A 13,971-nucleotide genomic window follows, 5' to 3' on the forward strand; every position below is an offset into this window, starting at 1 on the left:
CTATTCTGCAGCCCCCACTTCCTGGCTCTTGCTCTAAGGAATGCGTGACCACCATGCTGCCCTGCCTCGCCTGTGTCCTCCCTTTGGCCCTTAGGGCTCCCGACCTCCCCAACAGGAGGACCTGCCCTCTGACGACTCCCTCTAGGGTTCCCAGTGCTGGGACACATATCCCCTGTCCCTCCCACATTGCCCCGTTCTACTGCCTGGCTCTTCATCCTCTGCTCTCTGCAGGCATTCCCTAGCTAAGCAACTGTAGCCCAGACCAACCGCCATCCTTCTGTGCCTTGGTCCCTATCGCTAGAGTGGGGGGGGGGGGGAGGGCACCATCAACACCTAGCCATGGGGACTGGCTCTTGCTACGGCAAGGAGTTTCATAAAGTCATGTGATTCTGCCTCCGCCTCCTTAAGATTTCAATTTCAGCACTGAAGTTTTGCTCTGGGATCAATGTTAGCCCAGCATTCTGTGTCTGCGAGGGCACCTCAAGCCAAAATAATCTCCAAGTTATACACCATTTGCTAGCTGTGTGAAGAGGTTTTGGTTTTAAATACTTGCACTCAACTTAGGAACAACTAACTGTAAGAACACAAGCCAGGGGCCTAGAAAACATTGTAAACACCACTGGGAGGCACTGACACTTTTGTGTTCAATTTGCCTGAAGTTGCTGTTTTCTAACCCTATGCTGTCCGGTTAAACCGGGACCTCAGGAGCAGTTTCCTTAGCCACATGATAGTCATTTCCACTGCTGTCCTGTGTGGACTTAGTCACCATGGAAACAGCTCTGGGTGTACCTTTGAGTATGTCAGCTGATAAGGGAAGACTTGACTGTCCTGCCACCTCTGGCTCCGGCAGCACGCCTTCCACTCCTCCAACTGTGAGGCGGAGCCAACCAGTCACCACCACAGCCACAGGGCACAGATATTCACTGTGGAGAACTTCCCTCCACTCCTCTCACTGCAGTCTGGTCTGCTTGCCTGAGAGCTGAGGCGAGCCGGCAACCATCTGCACAAAGCCAGCAGCCTTAAAGCTTTTCTCGACCCAACCAGGCGACCCCACACAGCAGGGAGCCCTCGCCCCCTTGACTCCAGACTCTAACAGACGGTGCTGGCTGTTCCCTCTGGGAGAGTGCTGCAGCTGTGCTGGCTCTTCCTTGGCTGGGAACTATGGAAGGGTGAGGGAAGCAGAGACAGGGTGTGTGCTTGACTTCTTCAGTTCCTAATCTCAGTGGAGGGTGGGTCTCAGTGTCTCCCTTTACCTACTACCTCCAGGGGCAGTGTCACATGACCCTGTCCTCACACCTCACACACCAGGCTGCAGGGGCAGTGTCACATGACCCTGTCCTCACACACCAGGCTGCAGGGGCAGTGTCACATGACCCTGTCCTCACACACCAGGCTGCAGGGGCAGTGTCACATGACCCTGTCCTCACACCTCACACACCAGGCTGCAGGGGCAGTGTCACATGACCCTGTCCTCACACACCAGGCTGCAGGGGCAGTGTCACATGACCCACCCTCACACACCAGGCTGCTGGTAGCAGCCACTGGGCTTGTAGAGCCCTAAGCCTGTTCTGGGCAGCAGGGTTCTAGCTCGTAGTGACTGCACTTGAGAACAGGAGGGAGAGCCTACTGTACAAGCCTCGGCCTTCTCACCGCTGTGAGTAGTCGGGGTTCATTTTCCTTTTTGGTGGAATTGCCTAGAATAAAGTTTTATTTAGGGAAGTCCAATAAAAACTACTGAAAAGTAAAACACATAAAAACTTTATTGTATCACACACCTAAATGTGCATCAATTTGACACATTGCTGCTCATGTCGCAGACGCACCTGCAGAGCATAAGCAGTGCAGTTTGCTCACAGGACAATCGTCAGCCCCTACAACTGTTCTTGCTCACAGTAGGCTGCCTCCTGCCTAGCCCTCCCGACTGTGTCTCCACAGTGGGCACTGCTCACCCACTAAAGGAGCAAGGACGGGGCAGGGAGAGTGTGCTACCAGAAGAGCTGGTGGTGGCGCACAGGGCCTGCGGGTGGCCCAGGTGGGGCAGGCTGGGGTAAGTGGCTCTTCTCCTCTAGGCTGAGCCACGCTGCCAGCTCTGTGTGCGCTGCCCAGGCCCCCAGTCTCTAGGAAGCAGTGTTCCATTGTTTCGCCCTTTCTTAGGCTGAGTGGCCGCTCCAGGGCACGCGGAGCAGAGTGAACCCCAGCTAAGTATCCTGGAGCACTCCAGAGCTCCAGGCCGGCATTGCACTGTTATTTTTACTGCAAGCAGGGAGGAGTTGGGACAGACTCCCCAGACTGGTGGGGGCTAATCTCCTGCTTCCTCCCTGAGGCCTGAAGGACAGTGCACAACATCTGGGCAGTGTGGGCAGAACAGTTGGGATGTGAATACAAATTTAAGAGAAAAAAAAAACAGTTCACAAAGAGCAGTGTGACCTTCCTTTTTGACGTCACATGTCCTGTCTGCCCTGCCCCTCCCTCTTCACTGGGATGAGGGCATGCCAACTGCACATTCATGACAGTTGTCCCTGTCTGCAGTGCTATAAACTGCCACAGAAACTTGCACTGCCATGCACATGAACACTTAAGGATGACGATTCTCCAAACTGAGAAATGCCCAGTAAAAAAATAAAGATAGAAAATACATGCTAATTTAATGGCAAACTTATTTGCTACTACACGGCAACCATCTTGGCGTTGAGGACAGTGTACAGTGGGAACCACCCTCTCGTGACACCTGTGCTGGAGAGCGCTTGGCCCTCGGGCTGACGTGGTGGTGGGGACACGCCACTGTCACTCAACAGCTGGGCTGAATGTCAGTGCTGCAGCAGGAAGTTGGTGGCCACATTGAGGTCATTGTTCGAGGCCCTCAGGGCCTCCAGGGCATCCCCTCTGGAAAATCCCATCTCCATGAGGCGGGCAACCTACAAAGAGAGCAGAAAACTGAGGGTCAACAACACAGAGCTCATCCTTAGCACCATGTGTCCGTCACATGACTTTGTGGGAAAGTGCAAACCTTCTAGAATGATCCGAACCAGGTCATTTCTATTCCCAAGGTGGAGGCAAGAACACCAGGAGTTCAAGGTTATCCTGGGCTCCACAGGGCATCTGAGTCTAGCCTAGGCTACAGAAGAACCTATAACACAAAAGGCAGAGAGGAGGGCTCAGCTGTAAATCATGTGCTTTGCAAGCACAAAGCCCTGGGCGGATCCACCAAGCCATGTGAGAATGCAGCACAGTGGACTGTGTCTGAGGCTGACCTCTGGCCGCTCTCTCTTCTCTGCCCTTTCTTTCTCTCCCTGTCTCTCAAACAAACAAACAACAAACCAACCAACCGACTGAGCTGCACTTGTCACAAACAACAGAAAAGTGACTACTGGGAAGCTTCTCAAGAGCACAGCGTGTGCAACCAGGGGTCACGTGGTCCTCACCCTACTGGTTACTTCTCTTGGTGCTATGACAGAGAGTAACTTATGGCAGAGTGGGCACAGCCCAGCACGCTGAGGAAGGCATGGCGTGGCCATGAGGAAACTGTCTGGCTGAGAGTCTCCATGCCTCAGTGGACCAGGAGACAGAGGTGGGATGGTGGAGCTCAGCTGGCTTCCTGTTTCCCTTTTTGTTGAGCCTGGGCCCCAGCCGCGGGAGGGTGCTGCTCACACCACAGTGGATGTCCCTTCGCAGCTAAGCCTCTCTGGAGACATGCTGGAAGACACACCCAGAACAGCACCCCACTGGTGCCCAAGTGTCTCTTAGTCCAATTATGCTAATAACATTGTCTGTTACACAGTGGGGTGCACCAGGCAGTTTGTGAGGAGGCTGGAGTAAGCAGCCTGGGCGCATCACTGGCCACACTGTGTGACCCTGCAGGGAGGACCTGGGCAGTCAGGTGTGCACACACAGGCACAAGTGCATCAATAGGGTCCTTCTCCCAGTGCTGGTGGGTCCGTTTCCTGCCTGTGGACACTCTGGTCTCTTCTGCAGAGGCAGCATGCGCCGAGTCCTCCTGTTTGAGGCCTGGTGTTTCTGTAGGTAGCAACAGCCATATGCAAAGGGGGCTGGGGCAGGGCCACTAACTGTGAAATGCAAGTAACACAAAGCCAACGGGCAGGAAGCACCAGGCTGTACAGACCCCCTGTGAGTGTGAAGGCTGCTGAGCTCGGCCTGCAGGGAGTCTCCACTGCAGAGAGAAGGGCATCTCCTACTTACCCACAACCTGCACCCCAGCTTTACCTGCATCCTGGGGTATACCCTGCATCCTAGTAAGCACGAAGCTCAGGCCGGGTGTAATTCCAGCACTTGGGAGACAGGGGCAGTAACTCAAACCTAGCCCATCCCAGTGAATTCAAGGCCTGCCCAACAAGCTACATAAGACTTTATCTTTCTGTCTCAAAAACCAAACAGAAGAAACTCAACAACAAATGACGGAAACATTTATTGGCCTGGACTACTATGCACAGGAATCTGTTACTTTTTGCATTATAATAAAACACGTGACAGCTGCAAACACAAACAGAAAACGAGTCTCACACAAATCTGAAGCTCAGTCCCAGCTTTTCTTTCCGGCTGAAGAGCATGCGCTGGGCGCTACACATGGTGAGGCCAGGCTCAGGACTGCTTTCCTGCTCTGCTCTAGCATGGGGTGGCGGAAAGAGAGGCTGCTGTGGGCAGGACAGGGGATCTCCAGGGACTCAGGAGTCTCGTCTCCCAAGGAGGTTTGGAGCAAGTGCTGAGGGGACAAAGGTGCTCATGCACACTGCTCTGAAGCTGCACGGTTAAACAGAACTCTCTCACAGGCGCCGGGGAGCTCAGGTGCAGCAGGAGCTGTTTCCCTGCAACTCCCATCCCTAGGGCCTGTGTCTGGGACATGTGCACAGCTTGTGTTTCCCACCGTGGCTGCCCGCCTGGGCTGACTGCTGGGGAGAGCAGGACCATCTTCAGCATCCTCTCTCCCTCAGGCTCCTTAGTCACTGTCAGAGCTGCAGGACAGGAGGGCTGCTCTGCAGGTCCGCCAGCGAGAGGCAGCTCTCCTTCACCCCTTACTTCTCCTGCTGGTTCCCGGCTCCGGCTCTACAGCTCGCCTTTGCTCTGTCTGCTCTTCCCTCTGCTGCTGGCCTGATGACCCTTTCTCACCCATGTGGCCTTTAGACACCTGCCTTTTCCTTGTCTCTTTGGCTAGAAGGATCCCAGACCAGAAAAGCCCCTGGGGTCCCACAGACCCGCTCCCCGAGAGAACAACTGTAAAAGGTTTACTCTGGAGCAGCTTACATCATGGCAGAAAGGAAACAGAAAAGGAGGCGCCAGAGACAGGCACCCCACGGACCTGGCCCTAAAAACCTACTTCCTCCTCAGGTCTTGCCTCCCAGGGTGCTAGCCAGGCTTTAACACAGGGGCCTGTGATGGGACACTTTGTAGCATAGGCCTAGGGACATGGCTCAGTTGGTAGAGGGCTGGCCTAGCATCTATGAGGCCCTGGGATTCAATTCCTGATATTGCATAAACTAGGCATGATGCACACAGCTGCTGTCCCAGTGCTTAGGAGATGGAGGTGGGAAGATGAGTTCAAAGCCACCCTTGACTGCGTGATGAACTTGAGGTCAGCCTGGGATACACAAGACTCCATCTTAATGAAAAACCCATCCCTACCCCTCACTGCCATCTCAGACAGCAGAACACACATTAGTTCACTGAGTGGCCCTTGGCCTTAAAAATCCCACCAATGTCCAAAAGCCCAAATTCAAAGTCTCCGTGAGACAGTGCAGACTCTCAGCTGGGAGCTGGTTAAAATAAAAAGGTTATCGACCAGCAACACAGAGCACAGACGGAAATGCTTCCATCCCAAAAGCAAGAATGCAGTGAAGCAAAAGGCTGGACTGAAGGCCACGCCCACAGGACAGACACTGCATGTGAGCCCGTGTGGGGGTTCAGGGGACACAGGGTCTCACACTGGCGCCCACCGCTCCTCTCTTGGGTGGGCTCCATCCACTGCTTTCCCTGGCACAGGCTCCCTGCACTGCTGCCCGGGTGATGCTGCTGTGCTCAGCCTTGCCACACCGCCTGACACCCCCCTCCCCAGGACTTTCCCTTTGAGCACGGCAGGAACTTGTCAGGCAGCAGCTGACCTCCATGGACCCAGGCTTCAATGGCCTGAGTGTAGAGTGGCTGAACCTGGGGAAATATCTCCCCGGGCACCGCTGTGTAAGCAGGAGCCGTGACACTGTTCTCAAGGGAAAGCCTTTCCAAATGAGCTTACATTTTACATCCTAGACAGCTGTGGGTTGGCTCTGCCAGCTCCGGGGATGGCTGGCAACGTGAGGACATCTGGAGTTAACTAAAGCCCAATGGCTGCACACACCTGGGGGTAATTTTTCTTAATTGAAACATGAACTGGGGAGACCCACTTCTAATCCAGAGCTTTTGAGGTCTGAACCTTCTGCTGGCAGCCTTCGCGGAGCTCCCGGGGAAGGGAGCTGCTCCCTGCCTGCTGCCCTCGCCCTCACTCTCGTCAGCAAGTCTACTTTAGTGGCATCAGAGCCTCCGTGTTCAGCGTCACTGTGCCTCACAGACTGAACAACTCCTGGGTTCTTGGACTCTGTTTACCAGCCGTTGTTGGATTAGCTGGACCACTGCCTGTCAACAGACCCTCCCTATATATATATTCATGTGTAGCTGTGACACACACACACACACACACTGTTCCTCTAGAGAATTCTGAATGCATCTTTCTACCATCCCAGGACAACGTGCATGGTTTCTTTGACAGCACTGACTTCTTTAACAACTGCACCCTTTATGTCTGTAACTTTCTACACTACTTTTTAGGCCAGAATGTAGAATTTTCAAATCCTTCTGCTCAGCTTTTTGCTCCCAGTTCTCACTGCAAATGTGGTCAAAAGCAGGCAGAAAAACTACGTCTCAGCCTGGGCTCCATGCTGTATTGAAATGTCACCAAAGCAACTGTTACTTTTAACTTAGCTTCAAAGTCTCAGGACTTGGAAAAAATGCAGACAAAGTCTTTGTCACAATGTAACAGAAATTTCCTCTAGCCCAGTTTCCAAGAGTAACCCCTCAGCCTGGCTGTCACTGTGCTCCTCCTGGCATTCTGGTCTTCGGTGTCCCCCAGTGTCCCCCAGGAAGCTCTACTTACACAAGCCCACGCTTCAAACTCTCCCCATGAACCAGCTCCATGCACTTGGGTTTAGTTGCCCCAGGGATAGTATTTTTAGTACCAAGTTAGCTAGTTCTTTATAGCTGTGGCTCTTCTGGCTCGTGGCTTAGAAGGTTCAGCCCAGTGGTTACTTTGCCCCCATGTTCTTGGGCAGAACATCACGGTGGCGCTACGGTAGGCAGGAGGCCGAAACTGAGACCAGGAGGGGCCAAGGACAGACACTCAAGGACCTGCTCTCCCACTGGGGACATACATCCAAGGGCCGGCTCTCCCTCTGGGGACATACACCCAAGGGCCGGCTCTCCCACTGTGGACAGACACCCAAGGGCCTGCTCTCCCACTGGGGACAGACACCCAAGGGCCTGCTCTCCCACTGGGGACAGACACCCAAGGGCCTGCTCTCCCACTGGGGACAGACACCCAAGGGCCTGCTCTCCCACTGGGGACAGACACCCAAGGGCCTTCTCTCCCACTGGGGACAGACACCCAAGGGCCGGCTCTCCCACTGTAGACAGACACCCAAGGGCCTTCTCTCCCACTGGGGACAGACACCCAAGGGCCGGCTCTCCCACTGGGGACAGACACCCAACGCGGGCCAAGTTTCTCAAACCATACAGAGACTGTCTAGGTAAGAGAGCTGTGTGTATCTCTGCCTTCTTTCCAGCCAACCAAAGTGAATTACTTTCAATTGTCATCCCTCTCAAACGTGTATCTCCCCCAAGTGTGGTTAGCAAACCTCCAGACTTCATCTGAGCCTGATCGAAGACAGAGTCCTGCGCCCATGAGAAGCTTCAAACCCTCGTCATCTTATGACTGCTGTCTTCCCCACAGGCCGATGCCCTATCTCTACAGTGATGTGATGTTGTAAGTTCATGACATCTTGTGTCACCAGGGTTATTTTGGTATCCTCAGACCACAGAGATTTTGGCATTTACAATCACCTGGTGCCAATCTAGTTTACAGCATCAGATGCCGAAATACCAAATTTGCCATTCCATTTTCTGAACTCATCTTCTCCTTTCCTCTGGGCCTTTGGTGTTGGGGTTTGGGAGTGTGCGGGCCACAAGTCAGTCTGATGTAAGCAGACTGACCGGTTATCTTCACCCTTGGGCCCCACTGACATCTTAAGGTGGTTCTCTGCCGTTATCTCTGCTGAGAAGTGCTGTCTCTGGCCGGTCAGCAGGTGGATGGCTCCACTCTTCTGTGTGTTGCCTATGAGGACGTTTCCAAGGCCTCCAACAACCAGTCTGCCGTAGCGACTGAGGAGAGTAGGAGAGGCTCCCTTCCTGTGCTTGTCACCCTCAGCACTCTAAGCATCTGGCCTGGTCAGGGGCAGGTCTGTATCAGGCTGATATGCTGTCAAAGGCAGCAGCCTCAGGGGTTGGTAAGGCTCCACCTGGAGCTGAGGGAGACAGCAGGAATGCCTGACCACAGCTTCCACCTGGTCCTGGAGCTTTCCCTGTACTGATGCTGCACACAGGAATGCGGAAGATGCTGATGCAGGTGTGGCGTGCACAACAGAGGGCAACACGGGCTGCCGTGGCCACTTGGGGTTGGAACGGCCAAGTGCCCTGTAACAATGTCTGGCATGAGAATGGAAGCCATCTTGTGTGCAGTCTCCTGCGGTCACTCCTTCTCAGACCTGAGAGACCACAAGTCCTCCAGAGCAGGTTCTCACAGGTCCTCACTGAAGGGTCTTCAACTGCTGAGGGTGAGCAGCAAGCTTGGGGCTCCAGACTTTGTGGTCAGCCACCAAGTGCTGTTGGCCAGAACTGGCCTCCATGTTTATGTATTTTTCAGGGCTGAGGAGACAAGTGTGTTTCCACTGCTGACTAGCCTGGTACCGACTTACCAGCGGGACCTTTAAAGAGCCACCCTGTGGGGCTATGGTAAAAGGAGAGGGCCGGCAGCCACTTGCTATCTTCTTTCTCTCACCAAGCTCTCAGCACCAGGACATGCACAGGAGCCCAGCACGGGCTGGATGAGGGCTGAACGTGCAGTGGTCAGGCTCAGGGTCATGAGCTCCTTTAGGAAGTGATGGACGAAACAGAGAGCTCTTTAAAGGGCACGCTGTGATGGCTGCATTTTCCCAGTGAGGCAGGCCAAACAACTGCATCCCAGTCACTACCAGATACCAGGCTGATAGCAATCTGCTGGGAAACTTAAGAAATGCCCCATGGGAGTTTTCTGAAAAGCCTTTCCTTCATTCCTCGCTGTCCCTCAGCCCGCTGGGCACCTTCCTCTGCTCTAGCGCCACAGAAGGTGCTGTCTAAAAGCACCGTGAAGTATCTGCTTAGCGTGCAGTAAGGCTCTAACCCAAACCCACCTTTCTTCTCAGCTTTGTTTAGAGTCCAACCAAGGCTGATACTGTCCAACTAGGCTCCTCTGCTCTGCGCTGCATTGTCTGTCTGTCTGTCTAGTTTTGAGACGAGGCTTCGTTACATAGCCCTGGCTGGTATTAAACTATGTAGTCTAAGCTGCCTCAGCCTCCTGAGTGCTGGTTACGGGGCCGGGAGCAGCACCAACTCCTCAGTCTCTCACGGTCAGGAAAGGTCCCTCAACAGAACATCCAATGCTTACTCTCCGTGGCCGAGGTGAGCACCCAGGACAAGAGAACCACCGACAGGGCACCAGGGGGAGCCTCCTCTTTTCCTCCTCCTGGGTTGAGCTAGTGTCCAGTCCCCGCCCACCATGGGAGCAGACTGTGACTCACTCAGCTGCCTCTCACCACGGCCCACCTCGGGCGTCAGTAGCTTTCCTCAGCCTCCTGTGACATGGTGAGGCCTCACGGCTGGCTGACCTCAGGAGGGAACACTCATGGGAACTACAGCCACCAAGGCACTGTCACTGTCAGCTGACAGCAGGTGGGCTATATTCTTCCCTCACACATTCTTTAAAAACAGACACCACCACAAGGGAGGAAACCCACACACACAGAGGCAGTTCCTTCCTAGTTTTCCTCATTTTTAAAGTACTATTTTCAAATAATGTTGATGATCGGGACGGCTCTACCCAGCTCTTCATTCCCAACTCACTTCCACTGAGCTACAAGTCAAACGGGACAGGCGCTCACTCCAGCGCCTCACAGCAACACCTCAATGACAGCTGCCTGGTTTGCCTAACAGAGACTGTGGTTTGCTTTAACTTCCCTTTAGCTGAGAGTGTCAAAAACAAATGGTGTTTTGGGTTTTTAACTTCCCAAATTCTGATGCTTATAGATCAAGATGCCCACCGGATGGTGGCCCCACCCAGTCCACAGCTGGACTACCCTTCTGGGCTGGGTCACATGCCCAGGGTTAGGGTTAGGATTAGCAGGGCCAGGGCTGCCCCGCAGCCTCTACACTACAAGCAGCCTTGTTACCAGCTCATACTGGACGCTCCCTTGTGGGAAGTGCAGCTCTTTTCTTCCTAGCCAGACCCTCTCTCACCTCTGGTTAACAAGGTTCTCTGGTATTTACATCCTTGCCAGGGCCCCTTGTCTTTGGCTTAGCACGTGGGCAAGCCTTAGGAAAGGGCAGGCTCCATGCCTACTCTTTCCCAGCATCCTTAGGGTTGGGCAGTCCAGCCAAGTGTTAACTGTGACTAAATGAAGTCAGTCATGAATGGGAAAGAAAGTGCAAATTCACCGTTGTCAGCTTTGGTTTCAGCACATTTAAGTCATTTGTGTGGTGTCACCTGAGAGGTTACTTTCTAAGTGTAGAGAGGGTACAAGAGTCTGGTTTGATTTCCTTCCTCTGGTTTAAAACAAAAACAAACAAACAAACAAAATATGAGAAGAAAATCTCATTATTTGTCAACTAAGATCTTATTGATGGCCCGAGACTACTATATGCACTGATTTGCGTATCTGTGTGCACGTGCCATGGTGCATGTGTGGAGCCACCCCGTGGGAGTCAGCTCTCCCCTCCCCGTGGGAGTCTCAGAGAGCACGCTCATGCCATCAGGAGTGCCGACAGGCTCTTTACCATGCACTGACTTGCAGATTTTTAGTCTGAGTTGGTATAGAAAATACCTGGTCAAGAACAAAGGCCGGGTCACTGCACTCACAGCTCCTAGCAGCAATGGCGCTTGCAGGGCAGCCCAGGGAGGTGGGGGGGGGCTCCCCAGTCCCCAGCCCTCGCTCCTGGCAGTTAAGGCTGCTGGGGAAGAAACCAAGCTCTCCACAGTGGTGTAGCCATGCCCAGAGAACAACTCCACCTCCACGCGTATGCAGCCAGCCTCCATTATACTCAGTGAGCATCGAAAAACGACAAAAAGCATCAAAGTGGGAGAGGGACCTGTCCAGAGCCAGCGGACAGGGTAAGGGAAGGAAGTCGGGGAGGGGTGTCCAAATACCTTATGTACCTGTATAAAATCGTCAAGGAATAAATAAAAATTACTACAAAGAAGAAAATATGCGGGAGGGAGAGGAGCCAACTTCATTCCTCTCTCTTTTATTCTGTTTTGGTGACGAGGTCTTACTATGTGCCCCAAGCTGGCCTGGAAACTCAAGACCCACCTTAGCCTCTTATATGCCAGGATTGCAGGTGTTCACTACCGCATCCTGCTGGGGTAGGTGTGCGTGCGTGCGCATGCGTGCTCGCTCACTTGTGCCTCTGCAAAGGTCAACCTTTGGTGTCCTTTCTCACCTACTGTCCGGCTTGTTCTCTGAGACAAGGCCATCTTTTGCTGAGACCTGAGTCTTGTCAATTAAGCTGGATTATCTCAGCAGGGCCTGGCCCAGGCTGGGGTTCCTAGTGGTGGCAGTTTCCTATGGTTCTCGGGGCTGGGCTCTGGCTCTCACACTGGCATGGCAGGTACTTCACCAGCTATCGCCACAGCTCCCAATTTGAGCTTTCATTTCTTGCTGGCCCAAACTGCTGCAAGCCTGCAGGTTGGCCGAGACCGAGTAAGGGTATCACTGGTTACCTGCTCTTCAGAAACTTCCAGGGGAGGAGACGCTCGCTGTTCAGACCGAGGACCATCTTGATAGTTGATATTTTGTCGCTGACGTAAAGGGGGGAACAGCCGATTCCAATTTATCATTCCTCTCTAGAAAGAAAGCAGCAAAGGTCACCAGGGGGCAAAGGTCACCAGGGGGGCAAAGGTCACCAGGGGGCAGAGCACCTGCACCCCCAGAGCCCTCTCTAACAGGGAAATAAAAAACTGCACCACTCCGCTGTAGCCAAGGGGCTCAAGCCCATGGCCACACTTCAGGAGTTCAAGGCTCTGCCGGGGGTAACCGGGACACAGGCATGGAGGGCATGCAAGGAGGAAGTGAGGTCCCCCAGTGGTCCTATTCACTCATGCCTGAGGGCGGTGGTGCAAGGAGAGCAGAGGCTGTAGTAAAGCCTCCGCAGAGTGACAAGCAGAGTGACAAGCTGGGGAGCAAAGGGTGAAGGGCTCCCAGGTCAGGGTTGGCATTTACTGAGCGCTCTGTGGATACCGAAGATAGAAGATAAAGAGCTTCTGGCTTTAAACCCGAAGACAGATAAATGCATGGCTTTCTAGAAATGCTCGCTTTTGGCTTTGTGCAGATTTTTGACTCCCGAGCAGAAAGCTGTGATGTAGGCAGCCTGCATGCCAGCCAACCAAACCCAGGCACAGAGAAGCCATTTAATACTCAAGACATGGCCAAATCATGAAAAAGATAAGGCTGGACTCTGCCTCTGGCCATAGGTGGGATGCGTTCCACAGATCAGTGGCTACAGCTTTTAGAAGAGAGAACTCTCCTGCCACTGTGACAGATTTCTCAAACAAAAATACGAAAAAGATGGCTAAAAATTGTTATATTACCAATAAGAACTTTTATTAAAAGTTCAGCAGTTGGCAACTAAAACAAAATGACAAAATTAAAAGACAAACTTTATATTAAGAAACCAGTTCAAGAGACGGGTGTAGTGGCACACGCCTTTAATACCAGTGCCTGGGAGGCAGAGGCAGGAGGTTCTCTTTAAATTCAAGGCCACCCTGGTGTACAGAGTTCCAGAAAACCCAGAGCTACAAAGAGAAACTCTTGTCAAAAAACAACATGTAACAGGCAACAACATGTGCGTGCTGCGCGCTCGCAAGCACGCGCACATACACACACGCACACGCACACACCACCACCACGGAGAAAAAAACAAAAACCAACAAGAAGACACAAGTAGACATAGTAGAGGATGCCTTGACTCAACAAATACCTGAATAGGACATTTCAGGTCATGGCTATTGGGGAAATACAAATGAAACCAATAAAATATCTCATATTAATGAGACAGAATAAAAGTCCAATACCACCATTCGTGGAAATGCTTAAAGAAAGGTGAACTACACAGGCCGCTCTTGGCAGCGTAATCCGGGAGCCATGTGTCAGGATCTGGGGAGTCCTTCTCATGCTAACAGCCAGCAACCCCGTCTCTGGGGGCAGTCAGTCAGGAGGACATCCTGCGATAGTTGCTGCCACCCAACTCTTCCTGCCTCTCCCACGGCACAGAAAAGAAAGTTCCAGGAGCTCTTGGCTGTCAGGTGTTTTTCACAGAGGGTTGCGTAGAGCCTCCACACACAGGAAGTGCTTCCTTTGCACTGTCTCCTTCAAAAGCAACAGCCACGTAACTCAAAAGGTGGAAGGAAAGAGCTTACATTTCGAACACACATTAAAAAAACTAGTTATTAGTTGCCAAGGTGATTTTTAAATGAGGTTTCTTGTGAAAATGAAGAATTATTTTTTGGAGCTGAGCAACAGTGTTTCTGAGTGAACAACACACATTAACCCTGATGTTTTAAAAGTTTGTTTCATTTTATTTGTGTGTACAGGTGCGTGCATTTGGACACACAGAGGACACATGGCAGTT

At 52.7% G+C, this 13,971-nt stretch overlaps 1 protein-coding gene across 2 annotated transcripts in view; it reads right to left on the minus strand.

Moving 5' to 3' along the window:
* Positions 1-1,742: 1,742 nt before the first annotated feature.
* UBAC2 (UBA domain containing 2) overlaps positions 1,743-13,971 on the minus strand; it is a 139,081-nt gene continuing 126,852 nt past the window's right edge. For both annotated transcript variants that reach the window (XM_084768220.1, XM_084768219.1), the window contains 2 exons: positions 12,065-12,187; positions 1,743-2,915 (listed from right to left, as the gene is read on the minus strand). In XM_084768220.1, the coding sequence (XP_084624346.1) occupies positions 2,808-2,915; positions 12,065-12,187 (231 nt within the window). In that variant the 3' untranslated portion in view covers positions 1,743-2,807. The remainder of the gene's footprint in view (positions 2,916-12,064; positions 12,188-13,971) is intronic.

Source organism: Acomys minous, assembly GCF_964271855.1.
Source record: "Acomys minous genome assembly, chromosome: 18".
In the NCBI taxonomy this organism is placed as follows: domain Eukaryota; kingdom Metazoa; phylum Chordata; class Mammalia; order Rodentia; family Muridae; genus Acomys; species Acomys minous.